The 27391-nt window shown below is 38.5% G+C and overlaps 2 protein-coding genes across 6 annotated transcripts in view; one reads left to right on the top strand and one right to left on the bottom strand.

Moving 5' to 3' along the window:
* The window catches only part of LOC104425942 (protein SHOOT GRAVITROPISM 6), a 41432-nt gene extending 18186 nt beyond the window's left edge, over positions 1–23246 (top strand). For 3 of the 4 annotated variants that reach the window (XM_010038819.3, XM_010038821.3, XM_039305489.1), the window contains 29 exons: positions 150–271; positions 3715–3844; positions 3923–4002; positions 4722–4857; positions 5329–5410; positions 6041–6186; positions 6319–6399; positions 6495–6595; positions 9347–9585; positions 9663–9772; positions 9976–10101; positions 10273–10347; positions 10436–10569; positions 10656–10728; positions 10859–10990; positions 11968–12149; positions 12224–12346; positions 12488–12548; positions 12638–12733; positions 13211–13311; positions 14545–14650; positions 14791–14904; positions 15006–15080; positions 17110–17208; positions 20709–20780; positions 20858–20943; positions 21030–21123; positions 22249–22356; positions 22437–23246. In XM_010038819.3, coding sequence (XP_010037121.2) covers positions 150–271; positions 3715–3844; positions 3923–4002; positions 4722–4857; positions 5329–5410; positions 6041–6186; positions 6319–6399; positions 6495–6595; positions 9347–9585; positions 9663–9772; positions 9976–10101; positions 10273–10347; positions 10436–10569; positions 10656–10728; positions 10859–10990; positions 11968–12149; positions 12224–12346; positions 12488–12548; positions 12638–12733; positions 13211–13311; positions 14545–14650; positions 14791–14904; positions 15006–15080; positions 17110–17208; positions 20709–20780; positions 20858–20943; positions 21030–21123; positions 22249–22356; positions 22437–22616 — 3264 coding nt within the window. In that variant the 3' untranslated portion in view covers positions 22617–23246. The remainder of the gene's footprint in view (positions 1–149; positions 272–3714; positions 3845–3922; positions 4003–4721; positions 4858–5328; positions 5411–6040; positions 6187–6318; positions 6400–6494; positions 6596–9346; positions 9586–9662; positions 9773–9975; positions 10102–10272; positions 10348–10435; positions 10570–10655; positions 10729–10858; positions 10991–11967; positions 12150–12223; positions 12347–12487; positions 12549–12637; positions 12734–13210; positions 13312–14544; positions 14651–14790; positions 14905–15005; positions 15081–17109; positions 17209–20708; positions 20781–20857; positions 20944–21029; positions 21124–22248; positions 22357–22436) is intronic. The other variant, XM_010038820.3, reaches the window with a different exon arrangement.
* A 298-nt stretch (positions 23247–23544) lies between these two features.
* On the bottom strand, positions 23545–26021 carry LOC104425940 (probable pectinesterase 15). Of its 2 annotated transcripts, none has more exons than XM_010038818.3 (5): positions 25587–26021; positions 25028–25199; positions 24545–24751; positions 24100–24350; positions 23545–23811 (listed from the first exon to the last, which is right to left on the bottom strand). In XM_010038818.3, exons 1-5 carry the CDS (start codon positions 25982–25984, stop codon positions 23631–23633), a joined length of 1209 nt encoding a protein of 402 aa, XP_010037120.2. In that variant the 5' UTR covers positions 25985–26021; the 3' UTR covers positions 23545–23630. The 2 variants fall into 2 exon arrangements, with proteins under 2 accessions (XP_010037120.2, XP_039161424.1); XM_039305490.1 differs by having other exon boundaries at positions 23662–23811; positions 24096–24350.
* Positions 26022–27391: the final 1370 nt, after the last annotated feature.

The following is a 27391-nucleotide window of genomic DNA, read 5'->3' as shown; positions in this document are numbered from 1 at the left end:
TGCTTAATTTTTGTGCAAAGAAAATTGACTTGACTTATTTCTGATAATGGAGAAACAAATGATGAAGCCATGGCAATAGATAAACAAACAATGTTTCTCGTGGTTATAGTACTATAGCCAATGATGTCTATTGTTGTTTCTGCTGGCAGTTTCTTGCTGAATCCTTGGATGTGATCCAAGACATTGATTGGGTGATTTCTCTTGGAAATAGTTTCACCAGACAATATGAATTGTACACCTCTGATGATGAACATTCTGCATTACTTCACCGGTAAGTCTCTGATTCCATAACAACTTGTCTTATTCAACACTTATTTTCATGATTAGATTTAATGAATCCTGTTAAGTTCCTTCAAGGATATTCTTAAGAACATTATGTGGATGTGTCTTGAAATTATTATTGGTCCCTGAAGTATGTTGCTGTTTTGTCATTGTGATCATTCAGTGACAGAACACAACCCTAACCTAAGCTAGTACTTACCTGACAGCATACCTGCTAGCCAACTGCCATTTAGCAGCGAGGATTGAGTGTTTAGCTGTGATGTGGTTTAATTTGCTGCAATCTGTGGTGCTGGGTTGTCACATGTTCTTACAACAGTTGTGTGAGGAAGAGGGTGTCTTTGTGAATCTCTCTTTTGTTTCTTCACTACTTCTCTGTCAAATCCAATGATGACAGGGATTACATCCAGTTGTGTAAGGCCCTACTAACATGATTGTCGTTGTCCTAAACCTAATTTATTGTATTCACATCCGTTATGCTGTGTAAGGTCCGGCTTACATGATGATTCAGTGGCGGAAGGAAGTTGTTCCTCCTGTTATCATGTTACTTGCAAGATTGGCATGCTTGAACTTGAGGGACAGCGTTGAAGTCCAATTAATGATGTTAGGAATTAGCTGTTAGGTAAGTATTAGCTTAGGTTAGGGTTGTGTTCTGTCACTGAATGATCTATAAATGGAGCTTTTATGCAATGTTTTCCTAAGCTTTTTGAGTAAAGATGTAGTCTTTGAGTAATTTCATCTCCCTGTCTCTTGAGATCCTATAACATCTAGCCACTCCTATAAACTGTGACTCAGAAAACACTAAATTCACTTGTACATTTCATTCATCCTTTTGTGTTCCATAAGTTAATATGTGCATTTGAAATTGTCATTTATGTACCCTCCATAGAATTATGTTTGGTGAAACATAGAAGTCAACTTGTTCCTGACCTTATCAAGCATACTCTTTTAGTTGTTGGCCTTTGTGTACCACAATTACATGCACACCTTACATGATCAATGAAAAGTGCACCCTTATAGCTTGCCTTAGTTTGCTTCACCCATTATTAATTGTTTTGACACCAAGAGGATGGTTCCATATTTCATTTCCTAGTAAAAATTTAATTTTTAAGTTATAACTTGTAAGGGTTCTTGACATGTGGAGACTTGGCTAATCTACATCCAGGATGTAACAGGTTTTACAGTGTAATGAACCATAACAAGGACAATGGGTTCTTCTAGGATCATGTAAGCAAAGGTTTTTAAAATTTCAGAAAATTAATTGTAATTTATGTAAAACTATTGCGAGGTCGCTTATACTTATAGGCATGTGTCATAATTTATCTGTAACTGTCGTAACTTGTCCGCATTCTTAACCAGTAAAATTCCTTTAAGGACTGTAATTTGTCTAGAGTGATCATGATATAAAGATGGTAACACTTAATAATCAACCAATAGCATAGTAAAATACCTTACATTGTCGTAAGTGATGGTAGTGTCGTTAACCTTTGTAATCTTCCTATAAGTCCTTGTAAACAAGTTGATAACCATCCTTCAATTTTATTAGTTTACCTTAAATTCTTATGAGGTTAAATATTCTAGATAACTTGACTTTCCATGAAGAATCATAACGTACTTGAATTTATCATAAATCTTTTCCTGTACTCAGTAAATTATCTTTATGATCTTAACATTACTTCTTAGTTTGTCAAGTTAAAGAACCTATCAGTGAGTAAATGTTCTCTTATGTTGTAATATTCTTTAATTGATAGCAAATTTGACAATATTCTAGTCAGTAAAATTCCTTAAATGTCCATAATTTATCTTTTTATAATCATTCAACAGTTGAAATTTTTTCCCTTTTGATCCAATCGTCTATATTACATACACAATGGGTCCATAAATTGCTGGACTGGACCATAGAATCTCCCAAAGGAAAAGTGAAGTGCATTTGGGCAGTCAGTTGTTGAAGCCCAACCAAAGCTCTATGATAAAGGGAAGATAACAGAGAAAGTTGAGTTACTTGTCTGTCTTGATGACCATCAAATGCATTGCTTAGAAAAATGACTATAGGCAATCGAAATTGGCTAGGTTAAATGAGAGGAGGTGTGTTAATGGCCACTTCATCTTGTATTTGGATTTTAGCTCTTTTTCGTCATGAGGAAAGATGGTCCACCCATTTGATTAGGTATTTAAGCATGACTTGGGTGAGTTGTATTTGCTATCATATTTGATTGAACGACCTATGACTTTAGTTATTTTGTTCATCACCAAATGAAGTTTCATTTCTGTTGTTAGTTGTTAGAGTCTCTGAATAATAAAGAACACTTTCTTCTAAAAGCTTAAATTTTGAGAATAATGGGTGTTGGTCCCATAAATTCTTCATGGTATCAGAGTAGAGGTCCTGTCCCCTTTATTTTCTTACTCATTATATTCAATTTCCGCACTTTAGTCATGTTGGAAAGCTCAACCTAAAAGTTCAAGTGATGGTGGAGGGAGACTACAGGCTTCTTTGATGAAACTGAAAAAGTCAGTACGGAGAATTTAGTACTAAATCTTAAGTGTAGATAATCTTTTTTGTCGGGTAAGTGTAGATAATCTTAAATGCTCTAAGTATATATATATATATATATAAAGATTTATGATGATAATTGAAATTTTGATAGTTGAAAATTACCAATTTCTTACCTAACATAGAACGATTGTCATTATAGGTAGGTTTTAGAAATGTATTTGCAGGATTCTGATTGCCATTAATTTTTTTTTTTTTAAAAACTATTTGATGAATTGAGTAACCTCCCCCCCAAAAAAAACTTCCCAATTTTAAGTTGATGCTTATCAAACATGTTTAGTCTTATGAAGTGTAGTACTATCAATTTTCAATGTCTAACTGGGTTATTAAACATGCACTACATGGAAATAAGGCCTAGTTAACTTTGTGGGCGGTACATGTAATGGATGAATGGGAGATTATAATAGACTTGGATCCAATTACTATGAAAGAAATTGCATCCCAAAAGTTTAAGCTATTACATAGAGGAGAGAGCATGTATGCAGAGTCTAGTCAACCTCTGTAGTAAAGTGATGTGGGATATTTTGGCAGGTCAAAGGTCAAAGACCATTGTATATGTAATGGGGAGTGATAAGAGTATTTAAAATTTAAACTACCCCACCTAATTCCAGTAGCTTAAGCTTATAAACTGTGGCAGCTCTCTATTGAAAATGCCAATATTTGCTCGAAAATTGGTATAGACTTTTTCTTTGGATTTCCAGATATATTTTCACTTTGGGTCTTACATATTGAATTCTTTACTGGTTTCCTTTGAATGTTTGTACATTTTTGGCAGCGAGACCAGCCTATGATATTTAACTAAGCTGCATTTGCCTGGTATTTGTTTATTGAACATTAGCATGCATATGTTAAATGGTTTATATGAACTTTTCATCATTCGACAGGTGTCTTGGTGTGCTGCTTCAGAAAGTTGATGACAGAGCTTATGTACATGACAAGATTGCCTGGATGTATAAACAAGCTAATATTTCAAATCCAACTAACAGGCTTGGTTTAGCAAAAGCCATGGGACTGGTACTCTAAATTTAGGACTTTGTTATTAAGTTATTCATGTTGTAGTTGCTTTCTTGAGTTAGCTTCTCTCTGCTTCAGGTTGCGGCATCTCACCTAGATACTGTACTAGAAAAGTTGAAGGATATCCTGGATAATGTCTGTCAAAGTTTTGTTCAGAGGTGGGTATACCATATTCGGCTCGATTTTGTGTGAAAATGTGGAAAGCCATCTTAGAGAGAAGGATATTTTCCCTTTTACTTATCTTTTTCTGAACAGCCAACTTGATTCTTTCATGTTTGCTGATGAACAATCAGCATGGTCAAATTTTATATTTTTGTGAAATCTACAGGTTCTTTTCGTAGTTAGGGCCATGCTTGCAGGTTCCCTAGGGACACTAGTAAATTATACTTAATCGTAAAGATTCAAGTTTCAAAGCACAAAGTACGCTTATTACAGTAAAAGTTGGTAACTTGAAAAGAGAGGACTTTGTTGAAAATTGAATCATTCATGTACTGTTGTATATGTTACTGGGTACATGGTGGTGTAGTGCCATGCCCTGAGACCTAGCATGTATTCTCCAAGTCTGATCTTTTCGAACCTGGACTCTACCTCGTGACCTTTTAGTACCTACCCTTTCCATAGGTTCCCAAGTTCTCCACACCCTTAGTTTTTGAGAATGGCATTGAAATTTTTTGTCTTCTTTCTTTACCTTTTTTATTCTTGGGAAGGGGAGTGGAGAGAAAGTAAACTGAATAGCCAATTTTAGGGCTAATTGCTGAATTAGTTGCAGTCATTCCCTCTATTTTTATTGTTTCCATGCATGTTATTATTGTCTGTCTAGTTAAATTTGTTCACTCTCTTTGATCTTCTATAAAAAGTGCAACTTCAACTATTGCAGGTTCCTTTCTTTCTTTTCAGATAGTTTCAAAGGGATGGAGTCTGATGATATACATGCTGCTTTAGCTTTGATGTATGGATATGCTGCAAGATATGCTCCATCAACTGTAATCCAAGCTAGGATCGATGCACTTGTTGTATGACCACTCTTTCTTGATCTCCTTTTTATGAGGATTATTGTGTGATAACAACTGAAATATACTAGAAGTAGAATGAATATCTTTACAACTGAATTAGAGGATAATGAGTGTGTGCAATGAGAAGATTACATTACGTAACTTACATTGGAAAATCAGCTGGAAAATTGTCCAGTGCATCAACTGTTAAGAAAAATCATAGCTCAATGCATTGATAAAAAAGACAGGTCATTGAACTAACTGCAAACTGCATCAATGTATTGCGAAGCTGCCAATCTGGAGTTCCCAACCTATAGATTACTGTTTTTCTTTAAATGATATTAAGCTTTGATTATTGATTTGTATATAAAATTTTTATGTTTTAACCTTTTTCTGCTTATGTATGAGTTTAGCTGTAGAAGATACGATTAGAACAACCTTGTTCATGATCTTTATGGCTTATTGTTTCGTTGCACCTTTTTACTACTGCAGGGGACCAATATGCTTTCAAGACTTCTTCATGTGCAGCACCCTACTGCAAAGCAGGCCGTTATCACTGCTATTGATTTGTTAGGTGTGTTCTTAGTGCTAGCCTTATCATTTTAATTCCTAGATTTGTTTGTGCAACATGCTTGGAGGAAAGTGTCAATAAAATATTTATAGAATTTCAAGTTCTATGAACAGTAGACACCGATAGACTAAAAGTAGGTGACTAGCAAGATGTGGGAAAATTAGAAGATAGACTTAATATCAAATCTCGAGTTGCTTCAGAATGGATGCTTGACAAGTTGATAAACTTACTAAAGCAATCAATGGAGATTGCTAGTCGTGTTATTCTAATGGTGAAAATATTGCAAGTGCCCAAGTTTTTCACTTAAAAGGTCATGAATGACGGATTTGGAACATGTTATGTTCAGATGATCAAAATCGATGGTATTTCTTGTCAGTCAGGTGGTTTCTTGAAGTTTGCACATTTATTATATTAGAGCAGTGTCTGAGTTACTTTCATACTGTCGAGAGCATTGTTGCTATGTTTCCTTAGATGATTGCCTGAGTGACAATAAGACTCTGTGTTTCTGACAATTAAATGACAGTGAACTGAAGGGATTGAGTTCTCTGTTGTCATTATATTAAATAAATCATTGGTTTATTTTGTTAGTTTTGTGAATCTTGCAGCAGCTTTGATGGTGAGTTTCTGATGCAGGTCGCGCTGTCATAAATGCAGCGGAAAGTGGTGCACCATTCCCACTGAAAAGAAGGGATCAATTGCTAGATTATATATTAACATTGATGGGAAGGGATGATAATGATGGTTGGACAGATTCCAATCTAGAACTTCTACGTACTCAGGTAACGTTGATTGATTATTTTTGTGTCAAATCAGTGTTACTCAGGTACCTACATTGTTATTTTTGTGTCAAATAAGGGTTATAATCTATTTTCTGCAACCTTATCGAGTTGCTTTCTTTGGATATTGTACAGGCACTTGCCTTGAGTGCTTGTACTACTTTAGTTTCTGTGGAGCCAAAGCTAACAATCGAGACAAGAAACTATGTTTTGAAGGTTGAAACCTGTGCTCTCATTTTATTTGCTCCAACTCTAGTCATTTACCTTGTATTTCTCTCAGTGTTGTTTCTCTCTTTCCAAAAATTGGACAGGCCACGTTGGGGTTCTTTGCCCTACCAAATGATCCAATTGATGTTGTAAATCCTCTGATAAACAATTTGATTGATCTTCTATGTGCAATTCTTCTCACAAGGTATGTAACATTCTAAGATCAAGCGCTTGTCATTTATTTTTGGGGAAATATAGCCATTCTCTACCTGGACTTTGGTGGATAACTAACTTAACTCCCTGATATATGTTTTTTTATAAAAAAAAAATTAAAATTGGGTCCTGTTGTACCGTTACAATATGGATAATGTCCTCTCTTCATCTATGGTTAGGTGTCTGTCATTCTAGTGGTATATATTGGTGGTCTGTTTACTGAGGTTAAGGATAGGGGTCAGCTTCCTGCTTTTTTAAAAGTAGTCTTATATTCTTCCAAGTATAATTGGTTCTTTGATGTTGGAGATGTAACAATTAATGGATGGGTGGCCGCTTTGTGCATTGTCAAATGATACACAGGGATCTTTAATCATACAAAAGGGTTAGGGAATGAAGATATGAGTGAATAAAGTAATAGGAGCATCTAGACATTTTCCCCTGGTTTTTAGTGTCTTGTACTGGGTTGCTTTTTGCACTTGATTGTCCATGTGTTTATAAGAATAACAATGTCTAATCTCATGCCTGAACTTTTTGATGATATCCTTGCTAAAAATTTCTTGATGCGAGTGAGAGAAATATAAAGAGAATGTAAAATAGTTTAGGGCGCGTTTGGCAACGATTCTGTTCCCGGAAGCTGATTTTGACTAGAAATGATTATTTTTGATTCTGTTCCCGGGAATTGATTCTGAGTAAAAAAACGCGTTTGGTAACTGTTCAAAATTTTTTATTCTTGAATAGAATTGCGTTTGGTACCGTATTAATTGATTATGTTCCAAATTAATTTCTTTTGATTTTTAAATAAATTTTAAATAATTTCTTTACTTTTTACTTTTTTCCTTTTTTTTTTTTTTTTTTTTATTATTCTTCTTTTCATTTGGCCGGTCGCCGGACCGGCAACCGGCCGACGAGGGCCGGTGATGCTCACCGGAGCGTCGCCGACCCTCGGCGAGGTTGGCCTCGTCGGCCGAGCCTCGCCGGCCGAGCGAGGCTCGGCCTCGCCGGTGGCCGGCGAGCCTCACCGGCAGCTGGGTGAGGCTCGCCCGGCCACCGGCGAGGCTCGACCTCGCCCGATCTGGCGAGGCCGAGCCTCGCCCAGCTGCCGGCGAGGCTCACCCGGCCACCGGGCGAGGCTTACCCGCCCGCCGGTGGCCGGCCCGGCCTCGCCGGGGCTGGGCGAGGCCAGCCTGGCCATCGGCGACCTCGCCGGACCGGCGACCGGCGGCGGGTGGTGGCGGGCGATGGCAGATGGCAACCGAGATGATGAAAGAGAAGAACAAGGGTTTTACGTTTTGATTCTTTTTCTGATTCTCGGACGTAGAATCAAATTTTTTTTTATTCTTAAATCTTGTCCAAAATCGTTCACGGGAACAAATTTGTTCCCCGGAACAAAAATTTTACCAAACGCGAATCTCGTCCCGAACTGATTCTGGGAACAAAAAATCAGAATCTGGCACTGTTTGGCACGTTGCCAAACAGGATTGTAGTTTGGGAAAGCAACACATAGGGAGGATTGAAAGGTGATTAAGAGTTTAGCTTAACATTCTGCGCTACGCAAGACATGGTCAAATATGGCCAGTACACAATGCTGGTGGCCATTTGAATTTTGTGTACCATGGCGATACTGTGTTTAAAAAAGCCCTCACTCATGTTTGAGTGGCTTCATTCCAGTGGAACATACATCCCTATAAAAACATTATCTACTAAGCTGAAACATGAAAACTCTCATGAGAAACAGAAATATAAGAACACTACATAGTTCCAGGTTATGGAGGTTAAGTAGAGAGGGCTGGGATGTTTTTCGTGTTGAACTTCTATTAATGTTGGTAAGGAAAATAGAATTTTCATCTGGGGTGACATCTAATGTGGCCATATGGCGCTAAAAGGATGATTTTTGAAACTTCTTATTGCAAGGAGTAGGGAGGCATTTGTCATTTCTCTGGTAATGTGTTGGTCTGGAATAGTTTTAAAGGCTCTGCACTTTCTGTAAATCTTTTTGTGGGATGATGGGAGTTGAATCATGTGGTAGGATAGCTTTTCCTTAGAAAGCCATGGAAAGCGATTTATCTTCATCAGTTGGCTTTCTTTGGTTGGAAAGCTTCTTGAGCACATAATATTACTTTGGGCAACATGAAGAAGAAGGGGTGAATGTTGACCAGCATGTGCTAGCAGGTGGTAACAAACCTCAATGAATTGAGAGTGCCTCCCCCTGATGACAACAAAGCGCTGGCCAACACATGCTAGGATGTACAGACAAACTTTCAATCTGCCTTTATATTACTTTTAACACAGCTTAGATGAGAGCTGCTCAGATAGACCATGGACAAGCAGTCTATTGAGCAAAATAAAAAGTGTTGACAGACTAGTTATAGTATTGAACTACGATACTTGGGAATGGGCTTTACAATATGTTTCAGCAAAATGTGTGCTGATACAGAAGTTCTTATTTTGAATATTGATCTGTCTATTGTATGTCTTCCATTTTCTCCCTAATCTGTTTCCATTACACTATGGCCATCTATCTTGTTAGCTAGTTTTTGTACCTATACATCTAATATGATTAACCAGGCTCTGGGCAGTGGCATTTAATCCACTGTAAGATAAAACAGTGATGACAATGTCACTATTCCTGTTTGAAATATTAACGTTTTTCGAAGTGTTAAGTGTTGGTTTTGTCTTCAATCCCTACTTGTCTGCTAGTAAAATTTGTATTGCTCTTCTGATAACCACTCTGTTTTACATTTAGTGGAGAAGATGGACGAAGTAGGGCTGAGCAGCTGTTGCATATATTGAGACAGATTGATAAATACGTTGCTTCCCCAGTGGATTATCAAAGAAAAAGAGGCTGTCTTGCAGCATATAAGATGCTTACGAAGTTTCGCATGCTTTGTGCCACTGGATATTGTTCACTGGGCTGTCATGGAACCTGTACTCATAGCAAGCAAATTGACCGTGGCCTGCTTGGGAATTTTTCCAGCTTACCAAGTAATAACATTAATTGCTACAGCTTCTTGAATTTGTTTATTTTTCACTGACCTAAATCTGTTAGTTCTTGTCAACAGCGGCATATGTGTTGCCAAGTCGTGAAGGGTTATCACTGGGAGATAGGGTTATAGCATATCTACCACGTTGTGCAGACACAGAATCTGAAGTCAGGAAGATTTCAGCTGAGGTTAGTAATTAGTTAGTATAGTTATCCCTTTTTTGTATTTAACCCAAAAAAAAGGTCTCTTGCAACAGATGTCATTGTTCCAGTTACCAAGTACCAACAACTTTTTATTGGTGAACTTTTTATTGGTGGATCATGTCCCATCAAGAATTCTTCTTTACTTTTCCCTGAATGTGATATTGTCAATTTCTTGTCTCCACTCCCAGATTCTTGATCAACTTTTCAGTATCTCCCTCTCTCTTCCACGGCCTGTAACTGCTAGTGTCGTGGATGTGGAATCATCCTATAGTGCCTTATCATCTCTCGAGGATGTCATAGCTATACTACGGAGCGTAAGTCCATTCAGATCTCCCCTGTTCATGCACTCTTCTTTCTTTTTTTTTAACATTGCATATATCTCCACTCGAGGTTGTCTTAAGGAAAAGAGTTGGTGGTTAGTGGTGAGGCTCAACCAGTGGGAATCAGTTGTTTCAAGTATTCATATTGGTTTTATTTGTATACAGGATGCTTCTATCGATCCCTCTGAGGTGTTCAATAGAATAGTTTCCTCTGTCTGTGGGTTACTGACAAAAGATGAGGTAGAAAATTCATCTTTCATGATTACTCATGGTACCAAAGTATACTTAATCATTATTGGACTAAGACTATTATTGATGATTATTGTAGCTGCTATCTACTCTGTTTGGTTGCACAACAGCTATTTGTGATAAAATAAAGCAATCGGCGGAAGGGGCTATTCAGGCAGTCACTGAATTTGTCTCTAAGAGGGGGGCTGAACTAAATGAAAATGATGTTTCGAGGTAATAACTAAGAGAAGGAAAATGTGTGAGTATTTTCATTTAACATAATCATCTAGGCAATTATACTTTGTGATTCACACATGCAGGACAACCCAATCATTGCTGTCTGCGGCAAATCATGTAGCTGAGAAGCAGTTACGCCTGGAAACACTCAGTGCCGTATCTTTTGCTATTTATAGGCAGTATAATTAGATGAAGATGAGACATAGCAATATCTTCAATTTCAGTATTGTATGTGCTGTCCTTTATCACTTGGTGTCCTCAACAGAGTACCCTTAACTGTCCAAAGATCTGTTCTCTTGCTGAAAATACTAGTTCAAAGGCCGTTTTCAACGAAGTAGTGGCTGCTGCAGGGAGGGACATAGTTACAAAGGATATATCAAGGTTACGTGGTGGATGGCCTATGCAGGATGCTTTTTATGTGAGCTACAATTTATTGTTATACGATTCATTACCTTATCCATATTGAATGCATTTTTCTTGGTTTCTGTTCAATATAGTGGTCATTGTGTTGTGGGTTGTTGGGGGCACTACCATTTCTGGCAGTGAAATTGTAGGATGTCTACATCATGTGGTACATGCCGTAACTCTCATACCAAGTTAGTCCTTGGAGGGTGAGTCTATGGGCCAAAGTCCATTCTAACGTACTCATATTAATGTTAAGAGTTAAAAACTAGGTTTCATCTTTTGACAAAGAATGCGGATTAATGATCAATTCTTAAAGAAATAAAATCTGGAGAAGAGATATTTGTTTGTGGGAGAATAACCTGGTAAACCATGCATAAATGACAACATTCCATTACAAGGGGAAAAACGATTGAATAATTTCATAAGCTATATTAACTGCCTTTGGGAGTTTATGCAGGCCTTATTACTTGCATCCCTTCCATTTAATCAGATTAGGAAATTAAACAAATATTAACTGCCTTTGGGAGTTTGTTCTTGGTCATTAAGAAAATTACTCTCTCATGTATAGTAAATCTTATGAGACATTGTTATAAATGTCCAATGTAAAGGCTTAGGTTGGTTAAGGTGTGTCAAAATGTTCAGACACTCCTCCTTACACATAGGGCCAGGGGCGAAGTGTAAAAATATATAAAGAGGAGGCAAATAGGGGCCTGAAGATGTGAACTCCGGACCTTCTACTTTGATATCATGTTATATTTTCCAACCCAGGTGAAGGCATTATTTAATATTTAAAAACTTCAACAGATATTATGGAATTTTTTTATCTTTTGATATAATTTTATTTCTTTTATGAAGCAACTGGCGTTTGCATGATTATTTTTATGCTTTATTTATTTATTTATTTATTTTGTATCCTGGCACTGATAAATGGCTTATTTGTTTCATCTCTGAGTTGTAATGTCATGTTTTCCTTTTCCTCTTTCATTGCAGGCATTTTCTCAGCACACCATGCTTGCTTATAGTTTTCTTGAGCACATCATATCTATCATCAACCAGAGCCCAGGCAGTAAGGATGATTTATTCAAAGTGGAGGTTTCCAGCTGTGGCTTGGAAGGTCATCTAGACAATGAGTTTCTGCAAGCTGCTATTGTTGCGCTTACGTCATTTTTCAGGTTCCTGTTACTACCATCAGGTTTTTTCTTCACGATGACATATGTAGCGTTCTGATATTTCATCACCACTGCAGGGGTGGTGGCAAAGTTGGAAGAAAAGCCGTTGAGCAGAGCTATTCTCATGTCCTCACGGAACTTATTATCCAATTGGGAAGTTCTCATGTTCTGGCTGGTGCTGGTCAGCATGAACCACTACAGTAAGTGATAAATTAACACAGGATAGTAGCCATCGAAAAACTTTAGTACTCTAACTATATGGTTTGAGTGAATAGTGTTTTAATGTATTTGCTGAATATTAAAATTCAATGAACTAGTGAACATCTTCCATCTTTCTGCAGGGCTCTTCTTGCTGCATTCCGGGCATTCTGTGAATGTGTTGGAGACCTTGAAATGGGAAAGGTATAAATCAAATTCACCTTTTTTCTGTTTAGTGATGTTCTCATTTAACATGCGCTTCTGGGAGAAAACATAATTCTTCTTTTCTCTAGATTTTGGCTAGGGATGGGGAGCAAAATGAGGATGAGAAGTGGGTTACTCTCATTGGAGATCTAGCAGGCAGCATATCCATAAAGAGACCAAAAGAAGTGAGCCTCACTTATTATCCACTCAGTTCTTTTTACTGTGTGCGAGATGCAAATGTTCTCCTTATTGGATTTTATGGAACTACCAATACTTTAACTTTAATCATATTTTCTAACAATTTGTAGACTACATCATGTCAATCATTGACTGGGTAGTCAATTTAGGAGTTAGTCAATGTCTGGGTAGTCTACAGTGTGTGATACACCTCTGAAATCAGTTGTTATTAATATGGTTTGCTAATCTCTGTATTACTTTATCAATATTAATTCAAACCTCCATCATTTCCTTACTTAATAGCTTCCCTCATTTGATTTTTAAAGTATGTTATTACCATCACTTGTTGGTTTTTTTGCTTAATAGATGCTAAACTTTGTGTGCCCATTTGTTACAGAAATAAGGCATAAATAAATGAAGTAAATTTTCAGTCCCATTGCTTTATGCTTAAAAATTGACACGAAGGATGTTTCTGAACTTCGCAGGTACAAAGTATATGTATAATTTTGAGCAGCTCTTTGAATCGGAATCATAAATACCAAAGAGAAGCTGCTGCAGCTGCATTATCCGAGTTTATTCGTTACAGGTACAAGTTGCATCATCTTGCTATGGACTTTATCATCTCATCTTTAATATATCGGATTCGAACACGCGGATGATGCGATTTAGTAAATATAAAGTCAGGGATGGCCAAAGCTGGAATATTTAGTGGATTACATAGACACTAGTAACCATTCTTTTTTCTTTGGTAAAGATAATTGAAAAGATGGATTCTTGGCATGTTTGGTTTTGCATATTCTGAGGTGTGCACTTTATGCAGTCCATACTGCTTATGCATATTCCAATTTGACATCTCAATTTTAATGGACTCCTTAATTGGCCTTGTGGTTGATATAAGTTGTTTAAGGGAAAAAGTACGTGTCCTGTACATTGCTGTCCTATTGATTTAACATGTTCAATTTATAATTTATTTCTTTATTTTCTGTTTTGTTTGGGTGGTACCTCTTACCTTTTAATATAATTTTCCTTGTTCCTTCATCATTCAAAATGTCATAAGCTGGTGATATATTTAATTATGCTATCTTATGCTGAGAGATGACGGTGTTATAAATATAGTACATGCCAAATTTAATGCCACTTTGCTTGATTTCAGGACTTACCTAGCCTTGTATGTGTTTATTCTTCTCTACATAATAGTTCAAGCTCTTGGGTTGGATCATTTAACAGTTACTATTATATATAGACGAGGGGATAGTTTTAATTTACATCGCCTAACGATTTGGCATGGTTAGTCTGGAAACAGTAATAAAAATGGATTCACACCCTCTGCATGAGTGAAAGTTTCATTCTATCAATGACGAGGACTAGAGGAGGATGCATAGCACAAAGACGTAGATTAAAAGTTCATATTTTTGCATAAAGCTTTCGAGGGCCCACTGATGATGACAGATACACCAAATCATGTATTCTCTAATTCTTGATTCTATCGTGATTTTGGACTCATGAACCAAGAATTTAAGTGCATAAACCTAAATGGATCACTCATCTATTAAGCAACAGTGGAAGTGCTAATTGGCTGATTAGCTTGTCATCTGTAGAGAATTTTTCTTTCAGTTCTAGGTATTGGTTGGTGATTCTAGGAGAGGCACCTCAAATTTAGTTTTATCGAGAACCAACATGATCTGTGTGGTCTCCCAATCCTTGTCATCTTTGGGAGGCCCATTAATTTGTCACTAACTGATCTTACAAGGCTCTCTCTTTATCTTGGTATTCACTTACCTCATTTTGTTCATTTTCCCAATAATTTTTCAATGTGCAGTGGTGGGTTTGATTCAGTTTTGGAGCAAATGGTTGAAGCAATGTGCAGGCATGTCTCAGACGAGTCTCCAACTGTTAGACGCCTTTGCCTGAGAGGGCTAGTGCAGGTTTTGCCTCTTGATCAATAGACTACTCTCTCTCTCTCTCTTTCTTTTTTGTATGCATGCGAGTCTAGGAATCTGAGAAAGCTTGTTCTCTACCTTATGTTTCTTTTATGTAGAAGCTTTACTTGGTCATGATTTTGCAGATTCCTTCTGTCCACATCGTTCAGTACACAGCTCAGGTTCTCGGTGTAATTTTGGCTTTACTTGATGACACAGATGAATCAGTGCAATTAACTGCAGTCTCATGCTTACTAACGGTTGGTTGCACACAAAGGCTCTCTCTCTCTTTTTCATGCTTTAAAATGATGATATTTTACAGTGAAATATTTCCCTCCTGATATTCTTGTTTCATCCTCAGATTCTGGACTCAGCCCAAATAGAAGCTGTGGAGCCCATTTTGCTTAATCTTTCTAAGCGGCTTCGTAATCTACAGGTGCTATTGTTTCTTCCTGCTAAGGAACTTCTAATAGTCAGTTCTTGTTCTTGAAGCCTTGATATCTCTGTTCATATGAGTCCTAACCCAAGTTATCTTATCCTTAATATATGAGTAGAAAAATAGTAAAGTGAAGTCTTTTTGACGCATTCTGTGAAGAGTAGATTTCAATTCATGCAAATGGAAAATTGTGTCCTCCTCTGTTCCTTTTTTTTTCCAAATCTATATGTAGTGTCTCTGTGTTAATATCATTCATGCTCAGTTACTATGTACTCTCTAACTACACTTTACTACTGTAATTCCATAACTTTCTTGAGGTCATATAAGTTGGAAAAGAAAAAAAATCTTCATTAATTATCTTTGTAATTGTACCATGCATGTTGCTCTGTACACATTAAGCACTTTGTCATTTTAACAATTTTTATATGGCTTGACATAATGTTGTTGCATGAATTATGCATAGAGGAGATCTGGTGATTAAGATCAGGAGATCAAGTGATATTGCTTCCACTTCCACACCCACTCACATATTGCAGACATGGCTATCACTCCTAAGCGAAAAGAAGGGGGGTGGGGGTGGGGGTGGGACTAATGGAAATGAATGATGGAACTGGGAATGGAAATACAAGAAGGAATTGGGATTATATTGCTTCAAATAAACACTGAAACTAGGGACTGAAAGTACACCCATGAGGGATGGAACTAGAACAAGGAGTTGCATTGCTGAAAAGTTGAAACTACCATAAAACATAGAGATTTTGAAGATAACTGGTTGTATTTTGTGCAATGTATCTGATGTTCCCTCTTATGGTCCATGAATCTGCAGATGGGACCAATTTTGTAGTCAACCATGCCATATTTGCCACTCTAATTTCTCCCATCTCCATGAACTGCTCTCTACATGCTTGCCATGTGTCCCTTTCTTTGTGACACCTAATTTTTGTGGCTGACTATGGATGTTATATATGAACTCTTCTAAGGATCATATTTGTTAAAGTTGAAACTCTAAATGGAAAACATAAATTTTAAAATCTCCATGAAAGCAAGACAGAATATTCTGCTAGGAATAGTAGATTTCAGCGCAGCTGGGGTATTGACCGGGTTATCTTCTCTTCGGGAGAGTCCGAACCTTCACCTTAACGCTGTCTCCCTGCTGATGAGGGCGTTTCTTTTGTGCTTATCCCCTTGTGACTGGTGGCTTCGAAGGATGGACTAGTTTCACCCTTCTCCTTGGGGCTTTGTTGGTTGCTGTTGCCAGTTTTGGTGCCCGGCGCCTGTCTTTTGCTGCCGCTGTTAGGTTTGCTGGCGGTTGCTGCGGTGGGCTGGGAGTTACGTTAGTTGGGGGTTTTGCTTGTACTCACCACTGTTTGGCTGTTTTCCTTACCGAGTTAGTGTGTTTTGCCGGTTGGCTGGTTGTGCCGCCGTTTTGGCTGTCCTTTTCCGTACCGCCGCCCTTCCACTCGCTATGATACCTTGTCATTTTGAGTGTAAGTTTTGGTGCCGCTGTGTTCGCCTCTTGTATAGGTTGGTTAAGGCTCAATATAATTCTTACTTTTACCAAAAAAAAAAAAAATAATAATAATATTCTGCTTCAAATAAGAGATGAAAAAGGAAATTTAACAAAATCCAAATAGTTATAAATCCCAATGGATAAGACAATCCGTTTAGCACTCTTATTTTAGTCATGGATCATGCAACATCCATCATCACCAAAATTTGATGATTATGGAAAGGCTACGGCGAATAGCAATTTTTTCAATCTTGTGGGCTGCATCAATATTTAAAATGCTTTTCCTTTTTGGGATGAAGGATTTCTGATTTTGTTTCTGCTGAGAGTGAAAAGGTGAAATTTTCTTTAGGTTTCCTCCTATCTAAAGTCAAGGTCCCATTGAAATTACTACTAACAAAAAAAAATTGTGTGCTTTCTGTTGTCAGTCAAAAGGCGTCTGATCTTTCAAATGCTGCATGTCTCTGAATGAAAAATTTAGTAGCTGACAAGAATGATTAGTATAACTGTCGTGTGCAACAGATTTCCATGGATGTGAAGATGAGAGCTGATGCTATTGCTGCATTTGGAGCTCTAAGCAACTATGCAATTGGACCACAACGTGAGGCATTCGTTGAACAGGTTAAATCTTGAGCTTTTATAGGTGCTTCATTTTTTTCAATTAATGTGTTATATGCAATCTCACTGTTAAGTTAATGAAAAAAGTCAAACTGTTTGGTACCTCGAGTGAAATAGTATATTTAGCTGGAATTTATTGATTCTTACTAACATGTATCTTACTTCATAATTTACATCTAGATAACTTAGTGTACTTATCCTCAATTTGTATGCCTCAATGTCTGTATAGCACCTTCAAGCCTTTAAGCAACTTCAAAGCATGGAAATATTTAGTCTTGACATTAGGTTGTCATTCTAATAGTTATTATTACTTTTCACATCTGGCACAAGATATATGATGCACAAAAACTAAAGATTTTTCTTAATATTCTATCCTAAATATGGAAAACATTCTGCTTATAGAGAGAGTCAGCCTCGATATGCTTAGTGTGCTTGATGCAATATGGAAAAACATGCTCATTATCAAAGCACAACTGTATTGGCTAAATCACCTTGATTCAAGCTCTATATAGTCTGGGCCATAGATAGCTCTATATTCTGATTCTACACTAGATCTCGACACCACAATCTGTTTCTCACACTTCCACAAAACCAGATTGCCTCCAACACACAATAACCAGCAGTCGAGTTCCCATCAAAAGGACATCCTGCCCTTTCTGCATCAGAGAAACCTGTCATTGTGGTATGTGTGTTATCATGGTCCCAGTCACCTCTACCAGGTGTCTTATTTAAAAATTCCAAAATTCAGACAACTGCATTCCAATGAGGAACCCGAGGAGATTACATGAACTGGCTTACTATTCTGACTGGAAGGGCAATGTCTGGTCTGGTCATAACAGGATACTTAGTTTCCCAACTGCCTGTCTATATGTGTCCAGATGCTCAAAAAATGCCTTATCCTTCAGTTCCAAATTTCCACTAGGATCCATAGGAGTTTTTGCCAATTTAGCCCCTAAACATCTGTCTCAGCTAAATTCCAGTACATACTTTTGTTGAGACTGAATTGTACCTTGCTGGGACCTCGCTGCCTCAATACCAAGGGAAAACTTCAGCTTTTGTAGATCTTTGGTCTGAAAGGACTCTTGAAAAAAATGCTTCAAAGCAACTGTTCCTGTAGAGTCACTGCCTTTATCACAATAGCATCCACATACACAAGAAGATGGTGATTTTGTACACCTATCATTTGGTCTGATGCTCCTACGTCAATGACCCATTAGTGATTGGAGGAGGATAGCCAAACAGTGGATTTACCCGTCTGTACTAGAGTAGCAGTGGATGAAGATTGTGATTTTGAAACCTAAAACTCAGTGAACTATGCTGACTCCTAATTCGTCAGCCTGCTTGTCTTTCCCATCCTGAGGGTGGTTGAGTTCGTCCAGGTACATCACCATTAGAAGTAATATTTTTGACGAACCTGATTGGTGGCTTGCCATGTAATTTCCAGCAAGTGCACTGGTATGTCCCCTCTGTTGACAGTGAAAACGGGTAACTTTTCCCCTCTCTTACAAACTCCACGTCCATCATGTCTGCCTCTGCCGTCCCTGTCCTCTAAAACTTTAAGACATCTGACTTGTAATGCTGAGGTGTCACATTGTTCCCCCTCTAATGAGAGTTCAACTGAACCCTGAACAGCACGTCGATGAGCTTCTGCAAGAGAGAGTCAATGGCAGCATCAAATAAGATCTGTGACCTTACCATGGAGGACTCGTTCCTAGTCCAGATAGAAATTCCATTACTACCAATTTCTTCCTTTGACCTTTCATCTTCTTTGGGTCAGTACAAATTGGCATCAACATATTCCACACCCCATATACCTTAAAATCTGCATAATAATGTGATACAGTGTGATCCTTTTGCTTTGGCCCATATATAGCTTGACTCGTGTCATATAAGTAGCGCAAATTTTTCTGTCATGAGTACAATACCTCTTGGTGTGACCACAATTCTTTAACCATCTTCATATGAGCAACCAGTGGTATAATAGAAGCCTCTAGGGAACTAATGATCTGACCCTACAACATAGCATCAACCTGTATCCAAGCTTTTGAATCTGTTTCTGGAGGATCTTCTGTGACGTAAGCCTCCTCCATACCTGTGATGCTGACCTCAACTAACTGTCGCCATGTTGAGGAATTTGTGCCATTCAACATAACAAAAGACAAGTGACTGGATTGGTAATTATTTCACCTAAGGATCCCATAGTAGATGAGGGAGCAGCGGATTTACTCTCTTCAGTAGTCATATCATTGAAATAAACTAATCAGATATTTTTATAAGATAAGAGGAATTTCCAAAATTTAAGTGGATGAGGGAGGGAGGGAGGAGACTACAATGCTGCAAAGGAGGATTAGTGGACTTGCAAAGTGGGACAAAGTACTAAAGAGGGGCCAAAAAAGAAAAATCAATACAGACTGATAAAATAAGAGTAAATGGAGTTTGTGATCCTACAATCTTCTAATTGTATTTAAGTTTCTATTTAACACAAGCAATATTTTCTATATCTATGTCCGAGTTCTATCTAGAATCTCTTGCATGTCGAAAAGAGAAGTTCCAAATTTTTTGTGGGATTCCCTCTTCTTTTCCTAAAGATACTATTATGAAAATCTGTTAAATTAGATATTAACAGGGAAAAGTTGTGAAGCACACAATCAAGAAAACTTACCAATTTTATTCCATTAATCTATCATCCTTTCTACTCAAATGCTCTCATGATTTTCCCTTATAAATTGATCCAAAATTGTTTAACTGTTAGAAGTGAAATTATTTGTATGAAATATAGGTAAATAGATGTTACCTTCATGTCTGATCCTTTAAGCTGTTTATTATATTGATTCAGTATTGACTTGCGTTATGCATGTGAATGATAGATTAAGCAATAAGGTGCTCCTTTTTTTACCAAATATACCTTCTACCTCCTAAGATCACATTACATAAATCGATATTATGGATAATACTTCCTTGATTGTAATCGCATAAAACTACTTTTTATGCCTATCCATGATAGTTTGTAAATTATAATTGTAACCTTTTTTAATATGAGTTCGTAAATTTTAAATTTATCAATTGCGTATTTATTAGTGAAATAGAATATGTAGAGTGAGAATAGAAAGAAATTCAGTTGTTTAAACTCGCATGCACTTGAGTCTTGTGTGCAACCAGACACTAGATTTGCGCACTTTTATTAATATCTAGGTGGACATAGGTTCTCATTCTATAACTTGAGAAGCAATCTGTGGCTGTTTTCTTGTGCCACGTGGCTTTTCATGTAGTAAAAGGTTCAAGCAATTATTATAGCTTTTCTTTGTGGATGTTTTACTATTTGTGTCTAGATTCAAGGACTATATTAAGGATGTGACCACTATGTTTTTTTCTCTTTTTTCAAGAGTTAGTAACCCAACATGAGATTACAATTGCAATTGGTGCATGACAGGCAGTGTTTACAGGTCAAATTGGACTTGACTTGAGCTAATGATGAGTTTAATGGTAATTGTCATGTGTACTAGGTACATGCTGTGCTCCCTCGGTTGGTTTTTCATTTGTACGATGATAATCATGGCATCAGACAGGCTTGTCGGGTAGTTTTCTTATCTTTTGTAGTTTCAATAGAGCTATCTCAGAGAGATTTTTTAACCTCATGTTGCTCAATTTACAGAGTACCCTGAAGCAGGTTGCCCCATTATTTGAAACCGAGGGATTTTCGATGCCATTCAATGTGCAAAACTTTAATTCTGACCACCGGTAAATGCTCATCTCTGTGGAATTTTACTGAATGTGAAGCCTCTAGCATAGGAGAAACGGTTTTTGACTGACATGGCTTCTTTCAGAAGTGACTACGAGGACTTTGTAAGAAACCTTGCAAAACAATTCACTCAGCATCTCTCCTCCAGAGTTGATACATATATGGCTTCAACAATACAGGTTTGCACTAGTCTATACCAGTTGGTGTTAAAAGTATCTTAAGAAGGCTGTGCCATTGCCTCCACTTGACAGATCTTACTACGAGCATACGCCTGGCCCTTTTCACTTCCACATACACTTTGATGTACTCCCGATTCTGTATTGCATCTTGCATGAGATACAATCTTGCATTAAAACATGATCATTCATGCATTCACATTCCATGCGCAAGGAAGGATTGATCTAGGGGGCCAAGCTCCATTGCCCTTCTACTGTGAGAGAAGCTTGGTCAGTAATTTATGACCTTTTAGAGATGATGTGGGCTGTTGTCCCCCACCTAAAGAAAAATTTCTATGAAATATTGAGTCGGCCATCTTAAACTAGCACTATCATAATTTGAATGAGTTAAGTCAAAGAGACTACTTTTATTAAATGAAGATACTACTTTCTTACTTGTCATTGGCTCTCTGTATAATTCGTAGGCCCTCTATGCTAAAAATTGGAGATTATTCAGGGTGAGTGCGTTGCTAAACAAAGCAGTTAAAATTGCATTTGACACCACTGACCACTTCAAAAATAGGTTAACTCCATCTTAAGGTGAATGTCATCAGCAAAAAAGAAAAAAAAAGAAAAAAAAAGGGCAGCTTCCTGGGGTGACTTTGTAATCGGCCAGTCCAGTTTGGGCTGGTTCCAGGGTTAACTTGGTTGGTTCCCAGTTCCACAAACTAGGAGCCAACCGTCATCGGGTAAGTTTAAGGTTCTAGGTGGGAAACCAATCACCCCTCTGTGGTGCACTATGCGTGCGTTGGTTCTAGGACTACATTACTAAATGGTATGCTAGTACGACTATTCTATTTAACTTAGACTTTCTATTTTGTTTAAATAAGTTTATATTTTTTTAATGCCATCTTAAAATCTAGGTTAATGTAAAATGCATATATTTATGGAGAAAAAAACAATCAACATTATTAAATCAGCGTGGAAAAACTTGGCACACCCACTGTCCGATTTCTGGATCCTTTCCTAGCGCAGGTGCCTTAGTAGGTTTACATGCAGATGGATACATTCAGGTGCCCTCAAGTATATATGACATGCTTCCCAACCTCGGAGAAACACAATTAATTTTCTTTCTTGCTGATGCTGCAGGCTTTTGATGCGCCTTGGCCCCTTATCCAGGCAAATGCTATTTATTTTGCTTGCAGCCTTCTGTCACTTTCAGATGATCAGCACATTTTAACAGTATATTATACACAGGTTGACCATCATTCAATATCAACCATTAGAATGTAAAGCAGAAAGGAACATGCATTAATATCGTTGTTATCTTGTTCAAGGTGTTTTCACTGTTGGTGGGAAAGATGAGTCGATCTTCACATGCAGTTGTTAGAGCAACATGCTTTTCGGCACTGGGATTGTTACTGAAATCTACTAATTCACGGTCATGGAGAGAAGTTCGACTGGACCGGGTTGATTCAATTCGGAAGGGTCAAGGTTCAGAGTCTCCAAGGAAGTGAGCGAGAAGGCAAAACTTATGAGTGGATATGACATCCTGATTCCAAATTCTAACATCACGGTTAAAGTTGGTTAATCAATGCCCACCAAACTTGAAAGAGTTTAGTGCTGGGGATCACTGATTACCCAACCTCCGCTGAGTGAAGCATTTTGGACAGTTTTAGAAGCCAATAGATGGTTGCCTCTCCACGGCTGTAATGCCGGTAAGCCTCGCCGTGCTGAAGAATGAAGCCTGTGCAGTTGCCCCTTGTAATTTATAAAAGCAGTGATTGTAAATCATGTACATGAACTATCCTTCTCCTTTTCTGTGTCGGCTCCATATTTCCTGTTAGTTTAGGCAATTTAGGTTGGTAGTTTGTATCTGTTTGTACCAACAATGCCCTTAGGATGTGAGGTTTTTTCGGTCAAAGGATGATTTTCCGATTCATTTGACATGAATTACGTGTATCATAAATGGCAAATTTTACCATAATTGTATCTGCCAGAGTATGGGACGGTTCTGTTGTGTCCAACTTCGAGGTCGGACGAGGGGATAGTTTTGATGTAATATCTACATCTTTTGTTTTGGGCGAATTTGTACGTATGTGGAGAACAATTCGTTTCAGACTTAAAATACGCTATTTTCTGGTTAATAGTTTGACTGAAATTTTCTGTTTGTTTTTAGTGTAGAATGAAGGGGATGACATTTCTCCTCAAGATGGCGTTTTTGTTCCTTCAGGAGCTGAACAGGGAATTTCGTTCGAAATGACTTTCTTATTTAACGAGTTAGCTCAAACATGTGAATGGAAAACGGAAATTAGGAGTCCTCTTCAGCACCTGAAGAAAAAATAATCGGACATATCTGTTCAGCGTATATGCTTATTATGCTTGCTAACGGTTGGACGAGAACATTTCCTGCGTTGTTCTCTGATCAATCAGAAGACCGGATGGTGAAAAATCGAAGGCTTCGTTCAGCATATTCGGCCATCTTAGCTCATCACGTGAAAGATCCAATTACTCTGGTCGAGCCTAGCTCGCTACAAACTGGTTCGTGCAAGAAAGCTGGGGTGACGTTCGGGAAGCCAGTCATGGCCATCTATGTAGGAAATGTCCAGGAAGAGGCTAGCTTCTGATGGTTTTAGCAGCCTCCCGTATTCAACTCTCGTTGTATAGTTCGCCCCAGGACCCCGACAATCATACTCCCCGAAGAACACCGTCCTGCAATGGAAGATCGTTAGTTCAAATATTTGTACAAAGAACTGGATATTCTCTGATTCATTAGTTTTCCCCCCTTTTTTCCGCTGAAATGAGAGCTAAACTCATATAATCCTTACGCACATTACCTTGAATTGGAGAAGAAGCAAAGGTCTATTTAGAAGGCACAACCGAAATCGCACTAATAAATTGTACTAAGGCCGGTTTATTCTAGATCAGGGAAGATAAATGGAAATGAAGTGAAAGTAATCTTGCACAGATTCGAAGAAAAAGGAAGGATCAACCACAGACTCGTCTCTAGAAGGGTCTCTCCAATCGTTCCACCCCTCGGGATCAACGATGTCCGACATGTAGGTCTTCGAGAACACCACCGTCGCGTACGCACCCCACGCCCGGCCCAGCCACACTCTGCCGCTCCCTCCGATCCTGCAATTCACGAACGAAAACCCTGTGTGCTCACTCCCTGAGTCCCTCCCTTGAGCCGTGATGGCTCCACTAATCCCCGCCGTGACGTCCTTTGCTATCGAGTTAATGGTGCATCCCTGCCATAGATTTGAGCATTGATATATCACAGGAGAATAGGCTAATCCGGGGTTGACAGTGGAAAAGAATGTCATTTGGGGACCAGAATTAACTGCACTTAACGTGATTGAGAGAGAATTATTCAGGGTAAAAAAAGCTTTCCCTGGTTAACACGCACAATACAAGTGTTCATGTAAGCTTCTTCATGTTCTACCTCGTAAAGAGATCTAGCATTTCCGAAGATGAAGTCGATGGATCCCTCGATGAAACAATCCCCAAAATAATGTCTTCCTGCGTCATCATGAAGCGTGTCTTGAGCTCCATAAAATCCGCACCCAAAAAACGCAGCCTCATCCCCTGCTATTCTTAGTGCAACGGCCTGCCCTCCTACATCGCCCGGCGATGGCGATGGAGCTGTATTCTTTAATTTCAAGAAACCAAATGCCACACAAGAAGCAAATTAAAATGTAGAAAGTGATCGAGCTAAAGGTGAACAGGTTCTTCAAGTGGAATAAGATCATTAGCATTATCTGGTCAGTGATATGTGCACTGCAAAAATTTGTTTACCAGATAATCGTAAATTGCTTATACAAGGAATGAAGACGCACCAACATTTTGACATTGGTTGTGGAAATTGAATTCCACAACGGCAGTGCAAAAAATAGAAAGTCAAGTTCTGATGTGGAGTTGGATCTACCTGAAAACTGATGTTGTAAGCTGTGAAGTTGTCAGCGAATACGGCCACAGAAGGACTGTAGATTGTGCCACCGGTGGAATTGGCTGTGTCGTTCCATGCTATGGCTGTGTTGAGATAACCCTGACCTTCCAATATTATGTTTGTCTTGCTAGCATTCACCACCACCTTTTCCCTGCAACCAGAGACATCATCTATATGATCCGGCATAGTCTCACTGATTTAACCTGCCTTCTTAGAAGCTCCTTACCTTTTTTTTGTTTCACTTCCTAAAGTCCCTAAATGTGATTATGTTACAAGACTTTCGCAGAGCATCATGTAATTATTAAATTACAAAAGTCTACGCATATGAACGTTAGGTGTTTTATCTAGTGAGGAGCATACTTATATGATCCCGAATGTTTGCAACATTCCTAAGTGAAAGGCAAAACTATGAGGCCACCTTTAACCCATCTGAGTGCATGTTCATTGACAGAAGCACGGTCGGCTAATCGTGTCATGCTAAACCATGAATTATAGACGACAAACTGCGCCAAGGAGAGGAGTTCTGAAAGACAGTGACCTGTAAGTACCAGAATCCAGTAGGATGAGTGTCCTGGAGGGACTAAAGTCAGGAACAGCATCCACTGCCCTCTGCACACTGCTAAAATTCGCACAGCCCTTCAAGTCGACTGTTAATACAAGTCCCACTTGATAATCGTTGATGACCTTTGACTTCCATATACTCCCATCACACTCGACCGGCCTTGTGAGATGATGATTATGGTGTCTTGGCATAATCAGAGAGGTGACAACGGAGAGAATCTCTTCCACCTGAAATTTAAATCCAATCTGACTGCCTATAGTAGTGGGTTGGAGATCGGGAGTAGGGAAAGATGAACGCAGGGTGAGAGCATAGAGGAATGAGAAGAGAGCGATGGCGAAAGCAGAGAGCCGAGAGAAGGTTGCTTTGCTTCTCATGGTTGTGGGAAATTTTGGCGCATGTCAAAGCAAACTTGTGTTGGCTTTCATTGATCATGAGTTTGGTTAGAAATGTGTTTATATAAAGGAAACTTGATGGGAGCTAGAAGAGTTCGGAATGATGATTCACTTGGGAGGTAAGCAATGTATGAGTGCCTCATGTGTGATGGTCTGTGCGTGTACATCTTGCGTTGCTTTAACAGTAAATTAGTTCGTCAGGTGGTGCTATGAAACATTAAAAATCAGAACATGATGCAACATGCCATCTCAGAGAGAGAGAGAGAGAGAGAGAGAGAGAGAGAGAGAGAGACTCTAATAATATTTCTAGGAGGAATAGAGGAGTGGCGGGTGGAAATGGGAAATACAAGTGATTCAAGTACTCTACGATTAGGATCTTAATTTACTTATTAAATTAATGGTGATTTCTCATCACTAGAGCTAATAGGTAGATCAGATTTGTTGCTCATTTTTCATCTATTTTTCTTTCCTTTTTATCTTATTGCTGTTTTCTATTGGGCTATTGACTCTCTCCCAATTCCATTAAGTTTAGTGGATCGAATTGATACTATTCATTAATTTGATAGAACTCACATATGAGATGTAAAGGCCCACGTGAGACACACAAAATTAGCAGTGAAGACACACACACACTCTCTCTCTCTCTCTCTAACATCTTACCTAAGTTTAGTGGAGTGGGTCCGCATCAATCATTGATATGGAAAGCTTTACCAAAGAAAAACTATTGATATGGAAGACTCACATGTAAGATGTGAGGGTCCACATGAAACTCACAAAATCAGCATGAGATATCAATCAAAGTCCAGAGAAGAAACTCTCTCTCTCTCTCTAGCATTGGAACGAAGGCCACACGCAACGTAGTCACAACTTCCTCATACGACAGAGGCCACAATTGTGTTGCCCCTCCGTCGTCACCACCCCACCCCACCCCCATCACCCTAGTGTAATCCTGCCTCCCTCCAAGCCCACGACGCAGCCGCTCACATCGCGAAGCCTTATTGTTGCGCACCCCGCCTTCTCTCCTTCCCTCGGGCCCGTCCCTCCCTCAAAGCTACCCCAAAACTTCAGGTCCAGGTCGTCGCTCGTGGTGGTCGAGACGAAGGGGGTAGAGGGCGCTTGACTCCTAACTATCGATCACTCATGGGCAATAGGCGAAGGCTAGTGGTAAAGCACGGCGATGAAGGCATCGGCACAATGGCTAAGGTGGTATGGGTGATGAGAGGGAGAGAAAGTAAGGGCAATTGGGTTGGGGTAAATTTTTCGAGAAAATAAGGATAATTTATAGTCATTCCCTACTAACTTCAATTGGTGACCGATTCTTTTATTTTAGAAGATCCCAATCCTATATGCATAGCTTATATAACATGAAATAATGCTTCCTTATTGACA

This window comes from Eucalyptus grandis, chromosome 11 (assembly GCF_016545825.1).
Source record: "Eucalyptus grandis isolate ANBG69807.140 chromosome 11, ASM1654582v1, whole genome shotgun sequence".
NCBI classification, from domain to species: Eukaryota; Viridiplantae; Streptophyta; class Magnoliopsida; order Myrtales; family Myrtaceae; genus Eucalyptus; species Eucalyptus grandis.
The sequence above is the reverse complement of the archived record's forward strand: the minus strand, read 5'-3'. Positions and strand labels throughout refer to the sequence as shown.

Excerpts from the sequence above, each read along its gene's own strand:
- LOC104425940 (XM_010038818.3), bottom strand. The coding sequence starts at position 25,984 with ATGAGAAGCAAAGCAACCTTCTCTCGGCTCTCTGCTTTCGCCATCGCT. Across the intron at positions 24,752-25,027 it reads CTTACAACATCAGTTTTCAG|AATACAGCTCCATCGCCATC; the intron begins GTAGATCCAACT and ends TTGAAATTAAAG. Across the intron at positions 23,812-24,099 it reads AGAGACCCTTCTAGAGACGA|GACGGTGTTCTTCGGGGAGT; the intron begins GTCTGTGGTTGA and ends CTTCCATTGCAG.